At 42.7% G+C, this 22,083-nt stretch overlaps 1 protein-coding gene across 1 annotated transcript in view; it reads left to right on the top strand.

The window, feature by feature from the left end:
- The first annotated feature begins 1,891 nt into the window (after positions 1-1,891).
- Positions 1,892-22,083, top strand: part of KIAA2012 (KIAA2012 ortholog) — a 598,843-nt gene continuing 578,651 nt past the window's right edge. The window contains exon 1 of the mRNA XM_086954068.1: positions 1,892-2,793. Coding sequence (XP_086810194.1) covers positions 2,710-2,793 — 84 coding nt within the window. The 5' untranslated portion in view covers positions 1,892-2,709. The remainder of the gene's footprint in view (positions 2,794-22,083) is intronic.

The following is a 22,083-nucleotide window of genomic DNA, read 5'->3' on the forward strand; positions in this document are numbered from 1 at the left end:
AGACAATGTTCAGAAATTGGTGGAATGCATTCCCAGGGAAGCTTTCAGAATGTCCCCAAGATGTCCTTAGGAAACAAGACAGCGCAGCTGTCTTGTAGGCTTTTACCTAAAAATGGCTGATACTCGGTAAGGGTGTTAATCTCTTTGTGCCACAGTACTCTATCTGGCAAATGTCCAGGCATTCAAGCACACCACTCAGCGGTGCTGTTTGTATCGGGCTTGGCGGAATTATAGGCAAAAAAATCCAGTTTGAATGGGAAGTGACCTCCTCGTAGCCCATAATGATCTGTGCAGCAGATACTTAACCCTCTTAGCTACTTTGCCTAACTATTTAGCTACAAATGGTGTGTGGCTCAATGGTTAGAGCGGCAGACCTTGATGCAGAACTCTGGCAAGGGACCAGGGTTTGATTCCCGCCTCAGTGGGATCGGGCTTAAATTCCTCTGACCGGATATTCTCGCCTCAGTGCCGAATCTAAGCATGGGCCCCACGCTGCAACTCTGGGCAATAGCTTGCTTAGTCTCCAAAACGGCCCCGATGCACAAGGGATGCCAGGTTTTACCATGGGATGCCCAGGAGTGGACACCTCACACGGAAAAGCCAGGAGGGGTTCCCTTGTGGTAGGAGTACAAGCGCTGGGATGCTTATGGGTTACTGTTCGCGCTATACAAATACAACACATTTACTACACACTTACAATTGCGTCACTACTGAATTAGTAAAAGGGAAAAGAAACATATTTTTTTAATTAGCTTAAGGTACAGCAACACATGAAAGTCTGAGCTTATTAAATAAAGCATTACCTTCCTTATATGTACATATATACCTTCCATGTACTTAGGTATCTTTATATGTATTACTTGACTCCTAATTCAGCATCTCCAATGGAATACCCTATATCTCACCCTACACCTTTCTCAATGTATCCTCTACCTCCATTCTGATTCATCCCAAACCTTATTCCACTACTTTCTCCAATGCACTACCCTATTTCTCACCCTTTGCCTCGCTCTATAAATACTCTAGCTCCACTCTTTGATTCATCCTAAACCCCATACCATTACTTTGATACCCAAAATAACTCTTTCTAGACTATTCCCTCCTCTACTGCTCCTTGCATCATCTCTACCTCTTTTACTCATTGGATCTCCCAAACAAGCCTTTCTAAACCCTTCCCCTCATGTATCGCACCGAGACTCATCCGATACCTCATCCCCTCTCTCTAATCCACTTCTAGAGACTCTTCCCTCCTTCATCGCTCCTTTACTCATCCCAAACCTCCTCAAACTGCTATGATCTCCAAATAAACACGTTCTCGACCCTTCCCTCTTCTATCCCTTCACTACCCTTTTCGATCCAACTAAGACTCACATGTCCACTGCTCAAATTCATTTCAGATTTCCCTATGCTACTAATTCACCACTAATGCTTTTTGGGTTCCGGAACAGTGTGCTACTCACAGAAAAACGCTTCAACGACTCATCAGGGGTGGTAAACGCTATATAAATGCAATTTCAATTATTGCATCTAGAGAGCACCTTGCACTGTACGCAAAATATAGTCAAATATTTTCCAAGTAGGAGGCACACGCAGGTGCAGAGGCGGAAGTAAGACGAGACGCCAGAGAACAGCGACTGATAAACAAAGAAGAATGAACCTGTAATTAGCAGCTCTGGGCGCGGGGCAGGGCAGTCGTTACTTACACACCGGCTGATATGTTCTTTTTGGGGCTGAGCCTGAAACCCGAGCCTGGTATGTGCCCCGTGCCCCTCCTGCAAGAACTTCAGTTCACTCTGCTGCCAAGGCAACCGGGAAACAACCTGCTGCACAATGGGGCAGGATGCTGCTGGAGGAGCAACATTAAATACAGGGATGAAGCAAGTTAGCAACCACCGCGGAAAGGACAACAAGAGCTGAGAGAGAGAGGCCAAGAAAGTGGGAGACTCGGGTGGGGCGGACTCCCAGCTCCCCGGTGGTTCCTGGCATAGATAGAACTCTTCCCGGCGCCACGCGAGCAGGGAGACGGAGGCGCCTGCAAACTTCAGAGACAAGCCCGAGATTACTGGCGTCAGCGGCAGCTCACAGCCCCCAATTCGGACTGGACTCGACGGGATACTGGGTCGACGGGAAATCTATCTACAGATACACTGGCTCGTCGTGACATCGACAGGTTTACCAGCTCGGGGTACATTGGCTGCGCGGGATAGTGACAGGACCTCATCCTGGCGGCAAAACCCCTGACGGCATACCGACCCTGCTGGTGACATATCAATAGGGTGCATGTTGGCCCCGCAGGAGACCATCACAGCAGTAGGACATCGGCTCAGCAGCGGATACCTGCTCGGGGAGACACCGGCTCGAGACGATATCGGATCTGCGGGATAGCGGACTCAACTTCAAAGGATTTCAGCCTTCCCAGGATTGGTTAATGAGTTAGTGCGTTCTTTGGGTCGAAGTAAACTTTTATTTAAAAAAAAAAGAAATACAATTCTCCAATTGTCTCTGTGGGAAAACAGCTCAGACATCATTCAGTGATACCTCGGGCCGGGGGTCATTGGTTCATTGACTTAGTGGATGTCCATTTGTCACGTCATCAGTTGGGGGGAGTTTCGTCTGTGTGAATAGCTACACTCAGAGATGTGAGGGGTCAAGGAGTCAACAGGTGTTTTTTGGAGGCAGCTGCCAAGGTGGGCGATCGGTGATGACACAATGACCACCCTCTCTCTGCTGAGCCGCGGCCGGGGGCAGGTGATCAGCCCCAACCAGAGGCTGGAGGTGCACTTTGAGCCGGAGGTGAGTACAGTACAATCAGGCAGCACAGGTGTTCCCAAACCTGGCAGAGAGTGCCCAAGACGCCCTTGTAATCCTTGCAGTCCTCACAGTCAGTGACCCATGTGTAGGGAAGGGTTTCATGGAACTTCAGATGTTCCAGAAATATCCTGTGCTGATCTGGCCATCCTGAAATCAATTCTGCTTTGCTACCCTACAACCTGGTGGTGGTCAAAACTTAAATGACTGAAATACAAACTTAAAAAAATGGACTCAAAAACGTATAATGCAAAAATATCCCTGATTCACTGAGGGAAAGTGTGACTCAGCATATTCTGCCAAGGAATCCGGGCTGCTGTTGTCCATGCTAGGGGATAGCAGTAATAGCTCTCATTGGAAAATGAAACCATTGAAGTGTAAGCATGTGTGTGTGTGTGTGTGTGTGTGTGTTTGTGTTTGTGTGTGTGTGCGTGTGTGTGTATGTGCAGTGAAGCGGCATCAGCTATTACTCAATCAGAAATTGTATATTAAATATAATTCTAAAAAAAAATTATCATAGCCAGAATATGGACTACCACAATCATATGGAGGTGAGTGTCAATAGGTGGGTATAGATTTACTATACTCAACACAACATATATGTACATTGACAATATGTATCTGTGGAAAGTACGTAGAAGTGGACTAAAGAATAGTAAATCTATGCTTACCTATTTATATTTCCCCACACAATACTGTGGTTGGTGATCTGTATTCAGATATCATATTTTTGTACTAAAGTATTTTCGCACTTGGTGTGATGACATGCACCGGTAAAGAAAGTATCTTAGAAGAGGACATTAAAATCTGCAGACACACTAGGACTTAGAAGTCAAGGAGATGGTCCAGTTGGGCTCTAGAAGTCACAATAACATGTCAATTAATTCCTGGCAGGAATTTAAAATGAATTTATTAAAGAAATGGAAAAGAGTGGTCAGACAGAGTTGACATTAAGGTTACGGGAAGCTAAATACAAATTCATGCATCAGGGGAAAAGGTGACTTGGGTGCGGTCAGGATGGAGAGAAGGTCTTGTGGTCTTAACACTAGAGAGAGAGAGATCACAGGATTTTCTTATCAGATGATCTAAAACTTTAGGTAATGTTCAACATGGCTGTATTGTGATTAAAGGCAATGGTGGCTGCATAATGTGAGGCTTGTAGGGCAGAACAAAGGATATTGTGAAATCACAGGTGGATACTTCCCTAGAGGCTTGTGCCCAGATCTGTAAGGCTCATTTGAAGTGTTGTGTTCAGCTCTGGTGGCCTTATTTCGAAATTCTCCAGTTCTTAATGTCACATTTGAGGGTTGTGCCCAGTTCAGGAGTCCATGCCTGGAGCACTGTGCACAATTCTGCAGGTTACATCTGGGGGATTGTTCAGTTCTGATGGGCCCGTCTGAGGACTGTATTGAGTTCTGGAGACCACCTTTGGAGCATTGTCTGCAATGCTGAATTAGTTATTTCCAATACTGTCTTGTTTTGGACCCTTGAATCTAGTTCTGAAGGTTTACCGTAATTAAAGGAGTAGTGTATTCAGTTCTGGAGTCACATCAGACTTATCGTGTTCAGTCCTGGAGGCCATATATGGAGTGTTGTGTCCAGTTCTATAGGCCAATTCCCAAATTGGATAAACATTGAGCAATTATAATATAGATTACAACTATCACAATGCAGTAAGTTCTGCACCAGAAATCCTGGGAACATAACAATAACTTAAATCTACTTATTTTGGAAGAGGCGAAATGTCATGACCAGCCAAATGGTGTAGCAAGTGGCACTCTGTAAAGGGGATCAAAGTTCGATAACTCACAACTCCACACAGTGTATTATTTTTTTTTTTTTACTTTACAAGCTTTGCAAACAAAAGTCCAGATTCCATGACGCTTAGCGGTGTGTAGCTGTAAGGAACATCACGTGGACAGGAGTTGCTTGGTGGCCACACCCCCCCTCCTCAACCAGATACTGCTTCCCAGCATGTCTACAGCACCACCCTCATTCTTCGTACCATCTTCAGTCAAGGTAGCCCCATCAGTAAAGTTCATGTGTCTGTGCCACACCTATAGTGTGATTCTATTATGGTGCCAACAAGGGATTTTTTTTCAAGGATTAAATCACAGGTAATCTATCACTTATACATTTATACTTCTGATCAACTGAATTAAATTCAAACCTGCTGTTGTTATCAATTGTCATATGAATATGGATATGGTAAACAAAATACTCAGAAAGAAGAAAAGCTACACGGTTATTGAGTTAATAAAATGATATCTCTTTATATGTATTTGTTTAAGAAGGGTACTTGTTACAATAGGAAGAATTCATCAAGAACAAATGGACTGGGAAAAAATCAATTGTTCGTCACGTCCACTTGCGTTGTGGTCCACTCTTAGTAAGTTTTAAACATTGAATCTTGCATAACTTAAAACAATGATTCTTATGTCTGAGTTCTTTCAACTTTAAAGATGTGGACTAAGAAGTCGACGTTTCGGCCTTGTAGTGGTTAAATCCTTAAGGCCATCCTCAGGACAATTCAGTCTTTATGAGGTAGAGACCCCCTGTGAAAGATACAATAATTATTTTGTTACCTTCCATCTATAGAAAATTTAAAAACAATGAACCATGTGCATATAGAGCTTTTAGCGCTATCTAATACACATATAATATTTCACTTGCATTGTCTAGAGAAATACTATGATGTAAGAATTTATTATAAACTGTATTCCACATTTTAGAATTGAAGTTGATACAGTGATTAATGAATTTGTGGTTGAGAGCATTACTTGACACGTTTTACCACATTACAAAACGTCACTGTAATGACCATCTTGCTATTTTAGATCAATGACATATTTTGTAATGGTTGTAGACTTTTCTTACATACATGTCCACTTTTAACCTTCTATTCTTGTCTATTACTGATGCTAGTTTTCAGGTGCCTAGTAGTCATGTAATTGGTATTGCTTTAGTTATGATCAGCTTAGTGACTATATGGAGGCTCACATCTATTGAATCATTATTTCTGTGCTTACTCCGGGAGATCATTGAATGTACAATATTTCTCTTGTATCAATAGGGGACAGCCTCAAAATCACAATTAGTGTCTGCTTGTTTTTACACCTCTAGTACCTGAATGTTGTCTTGATCCTTATGATTCTGGATAAAGTGTCTTAACTGGAAAAATCTGACAACCTGCCACAGACAATAGAGTCTAGTTATAATTCTTTGTCTTGTGAAAAGGACTTTCACATTGTGCTTATTAATCAATTTCTTAAAATTACCTGCTCTTGGAGAATAATGAGTGAATCAAGATACTGGGACAGGTAATTTCAATCCACGTCTCAACAGCGTGTCTAGAAAAAGATTGTTATATTCGTGTGAGTGCTGGGTAGATAAACGTGACATTGACTTCACGTTTAGCTGATAATGACTGATTATGTAAAGATGTCTTGTTGTTGAAGTATTGTATTTATGAGCAAAACAACATATAACGGTAAGAGAGGATATTCGAATTTGTGACATTGTTTAACCTCCATTGGTAGAAATATTAATTAGTAGCTGGCATAGGGCCAAGACTTACAAATAATGCCTTGTTTTTCTTTAGATAAAATTTACCTGCTCTTCAAGGAGTTTTTACACTTGAGCAGATAGTGGAACCGGCGTGTTCAATCGATGTTTCTACAGCGTATCTGAAAAGGGGAATTGTATTAATTGTTAAGTCGTATGAATGTAGCGCCGTAGTTTTAATTACAGAGTTTTTAGTGTGATTGTCATTTTAACCTTGATCAGACTGTCGTGAAAATACATACTAGTCACAAACCGGCAGTGACTGTGTTAACTTTACTTTTTGCCAGGATATAACTAAATGCCGCCAAAGAAAGTTTGTAGAAGGACTAAATAACGGTGATGGATCAAGCCCTGATCTCTTGACTGGGTAAGAGTGGTCTGCTTAATTCATACACTCTGTTTATCACCACCCCTTTTTTGAATCGTTTTTGGCCACCACAAGTGTGGCAGGGCATACTCAGACATGAGTCCCTTGCTCACTGCACCACCAGGATTCAAGCAAGCCGGGCCGACGACGGCTGTGATGCCAGAAACCGGTCCCCGGAAGCTTGTCTCCTTTCCGGTGAAGAATTGGCTTGGTAGTTTGGTCTGCCCTGTTCCCATGAGGCACTGGGTCAGACTAATTTGCATATAGCCAGGTTCTGAGCTGGGGTGATGCAGTGAGCTAAATAACGGTGATGGATCAAGCCCTGATCTCTTGACTGGGTAAGAGTGGTCTGCTTAATTCAGACACTCTGTTCATCACCACCCCTTTTTCTGAATCGTTTTTGGCCACCACAAGTGTGGCAGGGTGTACTCAGACATGAGTCCCTTGCTCACTGCACCACCAGGATTCAAGCAAGCCGGGCCGACGACGGCTGTGATGCCAGAAACCGGTCCCCAGAAGCTTGTCTCCTTTCGGGTGAAGAATTGGCTTGGTAGTTTGGTCTTCCCTGTTCCCATTAAGCACTGGGTCAGATTAATTTGCATATAGCCAGGTTCTGAGCTGGGGTGATGCAGTGAGCTAAATAACGGTGATGGCTCAAGCCCTGATCTCTTGACTGTGTAAGAGTGGTCTGCTTAATTCAAACACTCTGTTCATCACCACCCCTTTTTCTGAATCGTTTTTGGCCACCACAAGTGTGGCAGGGTATACTCAGACATGAGTCCCTTGCTCACTGCACCACCAGGATTCAAGCAAGCCGGGCCGACGACGGCTGTGATGCCAGAAACCGGTCCCCGGAAGCTTGTCTCCTTTCCGGTGAAGAATTGGCTTGGTAGTTTGGTCTGCCCTGTTCCCATGAGGCACTGGGTCAGACTAATTTGCATATAGCCAGGTTCTGAGCTGGGGTGATGCAGTGAGCTAAATAACGGTGATGGATCAAGCCCTGATCTCTTGACTGGGTAAGAGTGGTCTGCTTAATTCAGACACTCTGTTCATCGCCACCCCTTTTTCTGAATCGTTTTTGGCCACCACAAGTGTGGCAGGGTATACTCAGACATGAGTCGCTTGCTCACTGCACCACCAGGATTTAAGCAAGCCGGGCCGACGACGGCTGTGATGCCAGAAACTGGTCCCCAGAAGCTTGTCTCCTTTTCGGTGAAGAATTGGCTTGGTAGTTTGGTCTGCCCTGTTCCCATGAGGCACTGGGTCAGACTAATTTGCATATAGCCAGGTTCTGAGCTGGGGTGATGCAGTGAGCTAAATAACGGTGATGGATCAAACCCTGATCTCTTGACTGGGTAAGAGTGGTCTGCTTAATTCAGACACTCTGTTCATCACCACCCCTTTTTCTGAACCCCCCTTTTTCTGAATCGTAGTTTTAATTACAGCGTTTTTAGTGTAATTGTCGTTTTAACCTTGATCAGACGGTCGTGAAAATACATACTAGTCACAAACCGGCAGTGACTGTGTTAACTTTACTTTTTGCCAGGATATAACCAAAGGCTGCCAAAGAAAGTTTGTAGAAGGACTAACGCATGTGAATGCGAAATTAAGCTTAAACGTGTGTCATGGTCTTATAGCGAAAATACTTCACATGTCTACGTATAGTAGCAGTTTTAACAAGCCGTAAAAGTCACAACAATGACGACTGCATATTTATGCCGGCAGTCAAAGTTTTAACACTGCTGGGGTTTAGACAAATAAATAAGCTAACGATTTACTACTGAGAAACTGGCGTAGAACTTACTTATTATATTTCCAATTCCGAATCAGACTCGAACGTGGCGTCATCTCGCGAGAGAATAACTCAGCGATGACGTGCCTTCTTTCGATTTAAATACCTAGTTGCACCCGCCCCTGCGAATATTATCTCAGAGTTTAAGCGAAATTTGGTGGCCATCTTTGAATGGATAATTCCGCGTGTGACCTCTTGCATTTGTAGAATTTTTTAATTATCTAAGCCGAACTGAGGACTGTGGCTATTGAGAAACTTTGTACGTTTCTAGAGTGCAAATTAGATAATTTAATAAGGAGCCAGCATTTCCTAAAGTTAATTAGACGTTTATCTGATCTATCTATCTATCTATCTATCTATCTATCTATCTATCTATCTATCTATCTATCTATCTATCTATCTATCTATCTATCTATCTATCTATCTATCTATCTATCTATCTATCTATCTATCTATCTATCTATCTATCTATCTATCTATCTATCTATCTATCTATCTATCTATCCATCTATCTATCTATCCATCTATCTCATAGTATTTCTCTAGACAATGCAAGTGAAATATTATATTTGTATTAGATAGCGCTAAACAGCTCTATATGCACACGGTTCCTTGTTTTTACATTTTCTATAGATGGAAGGTAACAAAATAATTATTGTATCTTTCACAGGGGGTCTCTACTCTGTAAAGACTGAATTGTCCGGTGGATGGCCTTAAGGATTTAACCACTACAAGGCCGAAACGTCAACTTCTTAGTCCACATCTTTGAAAGAACTCAGACATAAGAATCATTGTTTTAAGTTATGCAAGATTCAATGTTTAAAACTTACTAAGAGTGGACCACAATGCAAGTGGACGTGACAAACAATAGATTTCTTCCCAGTCCATTTGTTCTTGATGAATTCTTCCTATTGTAACAAGTACCCTTCTTAAACAAATACATATAAAGAGATATCATTTTATTAACTCAATAACCGTGTAGCTTTTGTTCTTTCTGAGTATTTTGTTTACCATATCCATATTCATGTGACAATTGATAACAACAGCAGGTTTGAATTTAATTCAGTTGATCAGAAGTATAAATGTATAAGTGATCGATTACCTGTGATCTAATCCTTGAAAAAAGTTCCCTTGTTGGCACCATAATAGAATCACATTTTAGCCCAAGCTCGCAAGGGTTTATTGGGTCACCCACCCTTTCTGAAACTACACCTATAGTGCGGCCAGGTTCCAGACCCCCTCTATTCTTCGTCTGCCGCCTCCTGTACTTATCCTCATTCAGGCAGTGGGTGCCATTTCCATTTGCAGGATGGCACACCATTCATGCGCAGGACATCCTGTGGCTGGAAAACAGCCCCATTGTGCAGGTGGGTTAAATTGAGTCAGGGTGAAGTGAATACACTTTGCCCAGCTTTTCTGTGTTGGAGTTTCCCAACTTCATGCTCCTTCACAGGCAAAAGTAAAACATGTCCCCAGTTGAGAGTCCACTTCAGTACTTAGTACAGTACTTAGTAATTAACATTACTAAACAGCTAATATATAGGGATTTTCAGAAAGTGAGATCATGAAAACATGATGAGAATGCAAAGGGTTCGACAAGGCATCAACTGCAAATGGCCATAGTCACAGAGGAGGGGGAGCATTTGAGGGCCAGTCCAGCCCAAATTAATCTTTGCCCACTCTCAAATGACGCAGGCAGCTGGCGCAGCATTTATCAGAAACTCAGTTTATCTAAAGAAACTGCATTTATATTTGAAGGCATTCAATATAATCGCCAAACGCATATATTCAAAATACCAATCCTGGAGTTCAAAAGGTTAACAAAACAGTAAAAATACCTTTAAATGTTCTTTTTATTGTGTCACATCTCCTGTGCTAAAGGCCGATGTCAAATGTCAAGCTATGTTGTCTGACTAATATTGGCTTATTCGTTTAATCTTTCTTTATTTGACTGAATAGTGAGATAATTTTGTCAATAAAATTATGTGACGATCAGACTGGGGAACTGGGAGTGTGAAAAGTAAGACTTTAGATATCAATTTTTTCTAATACAGAACAAAATTGAAATGACTTTAAATGAACTGTGCAAATAATTCAAAATATATCAGCAGTTATGGAAGGCCAAATGAAGCACATTTTCTTATGTAATTCTTAAGTGTGATGGAAATTAATATTTTAATTTGATCAAAGCAAATCTTGATGATGCACAAGCGGTACATATTGTACTGCATTGTATTGCAGCACTTGCATACCACTAATTACTACCTCTAGGCGGGTTACTGAAGCACTAACCTACATGGGCAGCAAGCTGCGCCATGTAGGGTGTGTGGGATGCAAGGTTGTTGTCTACGTTTTGTGTTCCTGTGTAGGATGCAGCACCTAGCAGTGTGGTTGAGTGAGATGAGGAGTGAGAGATACAGACAAGCAGTATAAGATTTTGTGTACGCTGGCAGATTTGAACCGCTCTCCAGGTCGCAATATGGTATTTCTTATGATAATAGCCTACCCATCTGCTTACTGCACTGGGCTGTTTCATCAGAACTTAAGTGTATAATTGTGGACCTGAGGTGGCATGGTTGGAGAGAGAGTAAAGTGGAGAGATCTGCTGTAAAGGGCACTTCTACTATCATCCCATATCTGAGTGTCATTGTGAGATGTAAAAAAGCAGCCATAGTGTATACATATTTAGAACCTGCAGTGGTGAACTAGATTAAAGTCCTCTGATTGACCAGCAGTGTGTGATAGATCTCTTCGTTTATTCCATGCTTGTTGATTTGGTGATGGCAGGTTTATTTGCTGCACAGTAATGATGTACAACTCTTGTAGCAGATTCATTTTATATGAATTTTAAGAGTGTAAATTATAGTTGGCTACTTACCACTGAGCGTGAAGGTGTTAGTATTAGTGTGAGCCAGAAATAATATATATGAAAATACGTGGCTATACAATGCATTGGGGAACCATAGATCATTCCTTAGCTTACTTAAATATTGAATGTAGTTTTCTGGTTGGGTTGTTTCCAATCTATGTTTTGTAAGCTGAAGATTGAGTTTGAGGATAGAACGGTCTTTCCAGGTTATTTTGATGAGATGTGGGATGGTGTAGTTAGGTCCCGGATGCTTCAAATGCTGGTTGGTAATGAGTTTCAGAGCTGGGCGGCTTGTACTGAGAAAGCAGTGCCTCCTATGGATTTCTTATGGTAATATGGTATGATAAGTGGTGCAAGCCTGGAGTGCAGCACCCAGTTTTCTTTGTTTTGCCTGAATTTAACTTTTAGGTTTAGCTGTCTGTAAGAAAGTGGCTCTGTATATACTGCACCAAAGTAAGGTTCAGTGTGCACAGAGTCCACAGTTCCCAGAGGTACGGCAGAGGCTAAAGTTAGATATAACCTTACCCTCTAGCAGTATCAGAGGACAGTGTAAATCATTTGTTGTACACACTCAGTCAGCATATGGTCTCACACACTCAAGAACTGAACTCTAGGCCAATGGTTTTATATATAAAAATATATAGTTTTATTTTAGAACCACAGTAGGTATCATAAATACTTTCTCAGAATGAGATTTTGCAATTGAATACTTTCAAATAGCAATAAACTTTTAAATGCAAAATATACAGTTGTTGCAATATGCAACACAAGTTAAACACAAAATAACATTGAGCTCAATGGGAAGTTTTAAGTAAATGTAATACAATCACGTTACAAATGTTTTTCGTACTCAGGGCTGGATCCTGGATTTAGCCCTGGCGCATTTCCTGTAAACAGTTGAAAGAAATCGTTTTTGTTACACAGGCGATTTTTAAGGAATATTTGTAAGTTCTGAAAATCGACACAATTCTGCACCTATTTTCTAAAAAGGATCTTAGTGTAAGATCCAAAGATCACTTTGCATAGTGGTCTTTGAAGTCCTCTCATGGTCTAATCATTGTTATTTGATCTACATTGCTTTTTATAAATGCTTAACATTGGCACCCTATTGCTATTTTTTACTATGTGGTCTTGGTGAGATGTGCTGGTGCTTTGTCTTATAATGCATATCGCTGTGTCTACATTTATTGGTATAGTCGCTCAAAAGTAGAACCCACAAACCTATTTGCTGAGAAAGCCATGTTCTATTATGAAGGTGATTTGGCTTTCTAGTTTACAGTTAAATAATGCAGTCTCTTTACTGTTTCATAATATGAAGCTTGATTTTTACCTCCACCTCTAGTGATGCCAAACAATCCACCTGCAAGTAATATTTTTTAATTTCTAGTGCACATGGCAGGCTTTCATGCTTTCTATATTCTCCACTCATATAAGTGCATGTTCGTCCAAGCAATATTAGGTACATTAAGGGTGCCAGTTCGAGAATTCTACGCAAGGAGTCTACTGTATGTGAAAGAGAGGAGAGTGCCAACAATTGTGGAAGTGGAGGACTCTGTAGCATCCAAATGGGAGGTGCCATGCAAGCAGCATCAAAGACAGGTTATCCCAGAGTAGAATTCTAGATGCAAACTGTGAATCCATCACTCTGAGTCTTAGAGGCACTGTTGCAACCTGCCCATCTATGCTTTTCCAACTGGAGATGGAACTAGTGTCCTCTGATAGTCCACAGTCCACAAATGGACCCATCCTAAGCTCACACAATCACCTATCATTTACTGTGCCTACCTAGTTATCTTGCTGGTCGCTGTCTGGTAATGGTCTACTTTTGTATACCACCTTTCTCAGAACTTGCCTGTAACTATGAGGGTTATATGCCAATGTGGGAGCCTGCTTCTAGTCCATGCATTTATGACTGGCACTTTTGATCAAATGTCATTGAATTATCTATCTTTTCTCACAACTTTGTTGTGAAATCCATTGTGGTGTCTTCCCAACTTCCCCAGTAAAATGGCATTTAAATTCTACTTAGTTCTCATCATTGTTGCAGCCCTAAAATATTTAAACATACCAAATGTCCTTGATGGAAATGCACCAAGCTCTCTGTAAAAATATGTTAAATTAGTGGTGTGTTAAGTTAAAACTTCACCTATGGAGTTTGGTGGCATTAGGAAACTCCACTCTTTACAAAGTAGATTGTTTCCTAACTTTACTTTACTTAAAGTTTATCCCATCGGGCCTTCCAGGTGTGATAATTTTCTGATGTAGAATGTCTCAGGTAGAACATCCTTCAGCAACACAATATTGAGTGAGGAGGCTGGACATTAACCACCTCAGGTAAGCGGTGTGGGAGGGAGTGCTCTGAATTGAGGCCAGCTTCTTTTGTTTAAAAAAAGAACTTCATAAGCTTCGCATTTCACAAAGCTTAAACAGTCTAAAAAATACAGAAAGAAGCGAGCCAGCCGACTTTACAACTTTACACCTCTCTATTTTGAAGCTCATCTTTTTGATAGGATTTAACATTGGATTGTGGAAAGTTGATTGAGTGTGCTTTATTTTGTAAATTGAAAAAAATCAACAAATTCCTAAACACATTGAACCACACAATGTGCATCCTGACTATCAAAACCAGAATTTCGATGGCACACAAGGTTGAGGCTAGAATATTGAAATCAAACTATTGACAGATAAGTAAGTATGGACATTATTAACCTTACTTCAGATATATGTACCTACGTGATACATGCACTTCTCAAATTCCATATTCAACTATACTAATTCACCACTAATCCTTTATGGGTTCCAGAGTAGCGTGCTACTCGCCAATAAAGCGTCTCAACTCCCCATCAGGGTTACAAGCGCTATATAAATGAAAACCTTTGCCCTTGTCTAACCCTCCCAACCCTTCTCAATCCGAATAACTGACTAACACATCCACCACTAAAATAACTTTCATGTTTCACCATTCTAATTCAACACTAATACAGAGTAGCGTGCTACTTGTACTTAAAAAACCCCATCAGGGGTAGCAAGCGCTATATATAAATACAAGCCTCTTTCCTTCTTATTTCCCGCCACCTACCCTTCTCTACCCAAATAACTGAATAACATATGCACTACTCAAATTACTTCATATTTACTATACTAATTTTCAGCACTAATCCTTTATCGGTTCCGGAGTGGCGTGCTACTTGCCAGAAAAGCGCTCCACACCCATCAGGGGTAACAAGTGCTATATGAATGTAAACCTTTCTTCCCCTTTTAACCCTCTGCTTTACTTCTCACTCCAAATAACTGATTAATATCCACCACTGAAATTACTTTCACATTTCACCATATTAATTCACCACTAATCCTTTATGGGCTTCCGGAGTAGCGTGCTTTAACACCCCATCAGGGGTAACAAGCGCTATATAAATACAAACTTTTTTTCCTCCTCTATCCTTCTGCTATCATTCCAAATCCAAATAACTGACTAACCTATCCACCACTTAAAATGTACTTGCATGTTTTACTATACTAATTCAACACTAATCCTCTATGGGTCCCGGAGTAGCATGCTACTCAACGAAAATGTGCTTCGATGCCTCGTCAATACAATACAATACAATACAATCTTTAAGGTATTTAAATATGGAGTTAGAAATAATAAATCTATACTTTCCTATATGCACTTACCTTTTGATATTCTGTCAGTAATATTTTTGAACCACCATATTCTGGTGGTCAATATTTAGTAGTAGAAACAATAACACCAGTAATAAAAAAGCACCAAAAAGTATTATGTGCTTTAAATCCTTGCACACTGTACCTTTTCTCTACAAGAATTAGGGAAAGAATGCACCTGTAGTTCACAACTTTGAAGTTTGGTCATATCTGAAGGCCACACCCCCCCCTAAAAATATATTCCAAGCTATGGAATATATACTTATACCCTTGACGCCCAAGGGTATAAGTAGCGCTTTACAAGTGTTAAAAATAAATAAATAAATAAAATAAATAAATGGGGCAGACTGCAAAGCCTCAAAAGTATGAAAGCAGGTTAATACGCAGGTGGCAGATATCCCTAGAACTTCAGCCATAGCTGGCTGCCAGAGAGAAAACTGAAAATGCAAGCATTGGCAATAGCAATTGCTCTGGCTTATAAATAAAAGAACCTCTCCAATCACTGATAAGTTTAGACACCCAATAAATCATCATGCATGCACACTTGTCACTCATTTATGCACTTATTTGTTACAAATCAACAATAAAACATACATGAATATGTAAAAAACACGTGAAAGATATATGAAAAAAAGAAAATGACTGGCACCTAAATTATGTGGGCATATCCTTACATTGCAAAACTATAATTAAATAAAGCAGCAGGTGGAGTTCTTTCAGTGGTACTGTACATCGTGTATAGTTTCAATGTTCCAACATATCTTCAACATTTAGAAGTAGCATGTTAGCCATCTTAGAGGAGTGAAAACAACAATACACTATACACAATACCATTCTAAGATGGCTGCTAAGTAACTATCTCACTAGGTGGCATGCTTCAAATTCTAACGTATAGAATTTATCAATGTTGTACTGATCCAAGGTGGCCAAAATGGTTCTTGTAAACAAAGTGGCCATCTTTGAACTGTAAAACAATGATATTCTATGGATTAAGCTATTCCAAGATGGTCAGCCACTTTAGAAATAGTGGCTGCCTAGGATGCAGCAACCTGTACATTAAATGAGCAGCAAGCGAGTGCCCTGTAAGACTGTCTGGGGAGCAGAAGGAAGCCCTTAAAAAAAGAGCGAAAAGAAAGAAATGGAAAAGTAAAAGACTGGCCTACAGCCCAGACACTGAAGTGCACTAATTTTTCGGCAGATGTGTACTTGTGTTCAAGCAAAATGCTGTTACTCACAGGGCAATAGAGCCAATGGCAGAAAATGGGCTAACAAGTGGCTGCATCTAGTATGCTGTCATTTGGAGAAGCAGAACGTGAATGGCACTCAAACAGACAGAAGATGTCTGACCCAAAGACTCTCCATGTAGATATATGTATGTAGAGCTTTTTATGTTTTTTCATTACAACTTCACCTACAGTTGCAAGGTCCTCCTAAGAGGGTCTAGCAAGGATTACCACAGTGCAAATCATCTACCCCTTTGTTATATCAAAGATGGTAACCTCAATCCTTGCTTACTACAGGAATCTGTGAGATTCCATGTAGCAAAAGCCCTCTTTACAGGAATTAACTCAATTTAATATCAATCTACCTCTAATGGACTAATGTCTTCAGCATATTCTTTTCACCATAAACATGTCATGCCTACTGCTTTTGGTTCAATATTTCACTATAAACAGATCAGGTCTATGGCATCTGACCTAACCTTTTTGAATTAACCAATCTTCCCCATAACGTTTATTATTAGCTCATTATCATAACTAACTTAGTCTTGCTATACCATCGAGTATGCACTCATAATATTAGAAATATTTACAACATTAGGTTTACAAAACAGTACAGATTCCCCACTTTAGAGGGCCAAATAAGAATTCTCACAATGCAAATGTACCTACATTGTTTGTCAGACCAGGAACCACCACCATACCCCTGGCATATTTTAGTAACCCCATGCCTACTAATCTATGAGAATCCATATTATGCAATAATTATCTACAGGCTTTATCACTGAGCAGTAACAATCCACTATTAAGGACCACTGGCTTTATTAAATACATTTTTACAGCCAGTAAGACATGCCTTCTATCTTTGTCATAACTTTCCATAATAAACAAATCAGACCTTCGCCATTTGACAAAATATTTCCCACTGAAGCCCACAGCTTTCATCATTGGCTTGTTGTCATCTCCATCTGAGGCCTCCTGAATTGCACATAAACTAGCACTAACAAGACACAAAATTACAAATCTATTCAAAATTGTAGTTGCAAAAAGAATTCACAAGTCCCCCTAAAAGGACCTAACAAGGATTACCCCATTGCAATTTACAACTCCCAAGTGCTTGTCAGAGAGGACAGACAAAAACCTTTGGCTACTATAAAAATCTGTGAGATTCCATGTAACAAAATATCTTTCTACACTCTCCAACACACTGAAATACTAATCCACCCTTAAAGGATTACTGGGTTAAACAAACTCTTTTTTAGGGGTAGAATTCCGTTCCGCCTGTGGAGTTTGCAGAGTTTCACCCACTCCACGCAGAGTGCGGAGAGTTCCGCAAAACTCCACGAAGTGACGCGGAGTGGAGTTTTTTCTCTCGAGTGGCTCACCAATGTTAAGTTGGGGAGCGCCTGTGAGAAAAAAAGTGCGTGCTCGGCATCCTAACGTGAGATTTCTCAACACGGGCGGTCCCGGCAGGTCGCAATGCTTGTGTTGAGAAATATGCCGCACACTTTGAGGAAGCTGCTGCTGCTTGAGTAGAATGTCTACTTGAGCAGCAGAAAGCAGCAGCACCCTTTGGCGCGACGCCTAGAGCCATTTGCACTGATTTTACAGCGCAGGACAAACTCCTGGCGCTAAAAATCAGTGCGAACTGCGCAACTTATCAGACTCTACCGCTGGCGGAAATCAGCGGAGCGTGGCACTTCATGGAATTCTGCAGAGTACAACTCCAAGAACTCCGCCCAGACCTACTCTTTTTCACAATTAATTGGTTAAGAGTATTGCCTTTGTCTTTTCTATTCATAATAAATGCAAAAGATCTATGGCACCTGATAAACATTCCCACAGAACCAATCAGGCCTATAGCCTTTTTCACTGGTTTGTCAATGGAACCATCTCAGTCCTACTATATTTCTTATAGGCTTTGCCACAAGGCAATTATCGATCTACAGCATACAATTACAAATATGTGCAAAATTAAGTTGGCAAAACAATATGCAACCCTTCATTAAGTGGCATTACGAGGATTTCTTTAGTGCAATTCTTCTACTCCAGTGAGTTTTCTTAGGGGCAAGCTAACACTAAAATGCTTGCCTATTATGGTACTCTGTGAGAGTCCCTGTAATAAAATTCCTGTTTACGAGGTTTAACACAATATAATGAATGATAATCACCCTCTTATGTATCCCAATGTATCCCAATATAGGCCTAGGTAATTTCATGACCTTTTACCTACATTTGTCCTACCTTGCTCTGCATAACGGTGCAACATAAATGTTGTGTGGTTTTCTCCAAAAACTAGCCTAATTTATTATGCGTGAGGATTCTCAGTATCACAGCAGGATTACCATCTTCCACACAATAACTCTGTATAAGGGTCAGCACAATTGCCATCTTTAGCCGACGTGCCCACAGTACCATGACACATCCAGATAGAACCCCTGCCCCTTCCGCAATGTAGGTAGAGAAACGCAAATCTCCGCACACTCGGGGGCTTAACAGAAGTTGGCCACCCGCTTCCGGCCCACCTCCCGCCCGCAGTATTAAATTACATTACAAAGCCTAAAAAAACATTTAAAAGAAAACTTACCTTATCGCAGGCGCATCCGTGTCCATCGTGCCATCTTTTGGGAACCGCGCATGCTCGGGAGCCTGCGCTTGCACATTCCTGGTGAGGTATGCGCATGCGCGGGCTCCCGCGCATGCACATTTCCCAGAAGAAGGCGCGATGGACAAGGATGCGCCCCCAATAAGGTAAGTTTTCTTTTAAATTGTATTGTAGTCTTTGTAATGTAATTTAATACTGTGGGCGGGAGGTGGGCGGGAGGCGGGTGGCGGGCGTCACGTAACGGAACTATGTGGAGAGGCACGGACATTGGTTCAATCTCCGTGCCTTACACAACTTCCGCCCACCCCTACTTATAACCGTATATATCTGTTTCTGTCTAATGGTTGTTATAGCACACATATGGAAAGGGGCGACCACTCGGTCCCCCCGAACGTATGGCGGAGTACCACGATCCCCCCGGGAAGCCATCTTGGGCGGGAGGCGAGTCTCGGCTGGTATGCCCGAAGCGGCGTAGCCGGGGCGCGCCTTTTCCCGCCCTAGAGTGGGTTGGCCTAGACACCGACGCGGCTGGCCACGCCCTTGGGGCAGGCAGGGGCGGGTTTACGCCCGCCCTGAAGACGGATAAAAGGAGAAGCAAGATCCGAAGGCATCCTCTTGTTCCTGTGCTCTGAAGCTGCACCTCCTCGCTGCACGTGAGCTCGAGACGGAACGAAGAGCCAATTTTGAGCGTTGTAATCTTTCTTGTTTGTTTTCCAGATACTCTGTTGGAGAATGCCGAAGAAGGCGGGAAAGCACATGACTACTGACCAGATGCTGCGCGTTCTTATGAAAGAGATGACTGAGTTAAAGAGGCGAATGGATGAAAACGAGGAAGGGGGACCGAAACGTCCTTTGGCGGGAGCAGCCCCGGGAGGGAAAAACAAGAGGCCCAGGAGAGGGAGAGCTGTGGAAGACATCCCGGGCCCTAGTACCCCGCTAGAGGCACCCACCCCCGTGCCGGAGGGAGGGAATCCGATTCCCGTTGTGGTCACCCCCGTGTCCGGGGACGATATGCCGCCCGAGCTGGCAGCACAACTAGCAGCGTGGTTGGGTAAAGATAGTGAGGGCGCCACGGCTGTCGACGCGCAGGTGCTGATGAAGCAACTGCGTGAGTCACGGGAAGCAGCGAAGGTATCCACGCCGGCTGCGGTAGTAGAGAAGCCACAGGGGACAGGTTCGGTCGCAGAGACGCCGTCCGGTTCAGGTAAGCGGCCATTGCCGATTGCAAGGGATGAGTCAGCACCTTCTCGTAGGGAAAGGGTGGGTCAGCATGTTCCCTTGGCTATTAAGGAGAAGATATGGGCGGGAGAATATGTAAACATTTTCTCGTTGCTTACTGATCACTATGAAATGGAGCATGTTAAGGGCCAGAAGGATCTCATGCATCCGAGTGTTTGGCGCGCAAAAATGGCCGCCTTTAAGGTGAACGAAAATATTGGCAATTGGGGCAAAGCGTGGGGGGTCTTTACATCGATCTTGGGGGAACGAAGGCCCGATCTGCTGCACGAATTGCCGATTTATCAGTCTCGAATCATGGGGTACTCGGTATCACATGAGGGTAATCATTGGTTCTGCTATGATAATCTGTTTAGAAAGGCTAAAGAACATGATAAAAGCTTAACTTGGGATTGTTATGATTCTGTGTCTTGGGATAAAATGAAGGAGACTGGTATGTTGAAAGTGCCATTGGTGGGGAGTAACGTTGGCGAAACCTACCGCCAGTATGCGGGGACGCCCTTTTGATCAGGTGCAGGTACCGACAATTACTCGAGGCCTGCCGGAAATACAGGAAAAAGGGGGGTTTGTTGGAACTTCAACAGGGGTAAATGTACCAGGCCCCAGGGATCGTGCAAATTTAGACACGAATGTAGTGGGTGTGGGCAAGCATCCCATCCTGAGTCCACGTGCCGAGCCAAAACGGGTGATAATGGGGGGAGGGGAGGCGCCAAACAGGTCTAACATAGTCCGAGGGGCGCCTTTACCTACCCCGATTGATACTCTGGCGATGATCCCCTGGCTCAGTGAATACCCTGATCGTACTTCTGCTGGGGTGTTGCGGAACGGTTTTTCTTATGGTTTCCGCATCCCAGTGGGAGACTTTCAAGGTGTGGAGAAATGTAAAAATCAGCTATCGGTCTTGCAGCATACGACCGTGGTACAGGATAAAATCCGGAAGGAGGTGACTCGAGGTCGAGTCGCCGGTCCGTTTACTGTACCCCCGGTTCTTGATTTTGTTTGTTCCCCTTTAGGTGTGGTCCCAAAGAAGGACCCGGGTGAGTTTCGGCTGATACATAATTTATCAGCCCCACGTGGTCTCTCCGTGAACGAAGCGATAGACCCGGAAGTGTGTTCGGTGCGGTACGCATCCTTCGATGAGGCCGTAGCCATTTTGAATCGCCTGGGGCCCGGGGCGCTGATGGCGAAGTCTGATATCGAGTCAGCGTTCCGGTTGCTCCCGGTACATCCAGCCGATCAGCGGCTCCTAGGTTTCATGTTTCAGGGTCATTATTACATGGATAGGTGTATGCCGATGGGGTGCTCTATATCTTGTGCCTATTTCGAAAAATTCAGTAGTTTTCTACAATGGGTCTTCACAAAGAAGACGGGTTTCCAACATGTGATGCATTACCTTGATGATTTTTTGTTCCTGGGGCCAGCCGGGGATCCGGAATGTGGGCAGGCTTTGGCTCAATTTTGTGTTTTAATGAATCAGTTTGGCGTGCCATTGGCACCCGGTAAGACTATGGGGCCTTCCACTTGCCTCGAGTTTCTGGGGATCGAGTTGGACTCCGATGAAGGTTGTTTTCGTTTACCAGCCGAAAAAGTGTCAAAGTTCAAGACATCCCTGCAAATATGTATAAATGGATCCAAGGTCAAACTACATCAGTTACAGCAGCTAGTGGGCCAGTTGAATTTTGCCCTGAGGGTTATACCAATGGCCCGCCCCTTTTCTCGTTCGATTGCTCAAGCCATGGTCGGCCTGAAGGAGGGCCATCATCGCACGAGGCTCTCGGCTGAGGTCCGCCAGGACATGCGCATTTGGTTGGCATTCCTGGCGGATTTCAATGGTCGAGTCGTCTGGAACAAACCAGCCGTGTCCTCTGAGGAGCTGGGGCTGTGGACGGATTCGGCAGGGAGCATAGGTTTTGGTGCCATCTTCGGCACAAGATGGTCTGCACAAAAGTGGCCGACATG

The sequence above is a fragment of the Lissotriton vulgaris genome, chromosome 2_1 (assembly GCF_964263255.1).
Source record: "Lissotriton vulgaris chromosome 2_1, aLisVul1.2, whole genome shotgun sequence".
Taxonomy (NCBI): Eukaryota; Metazoa; Chordata; class Amphibia; order Caudata; family Salamandridae; genus Lissotriton; species Lissotriton vulgaris.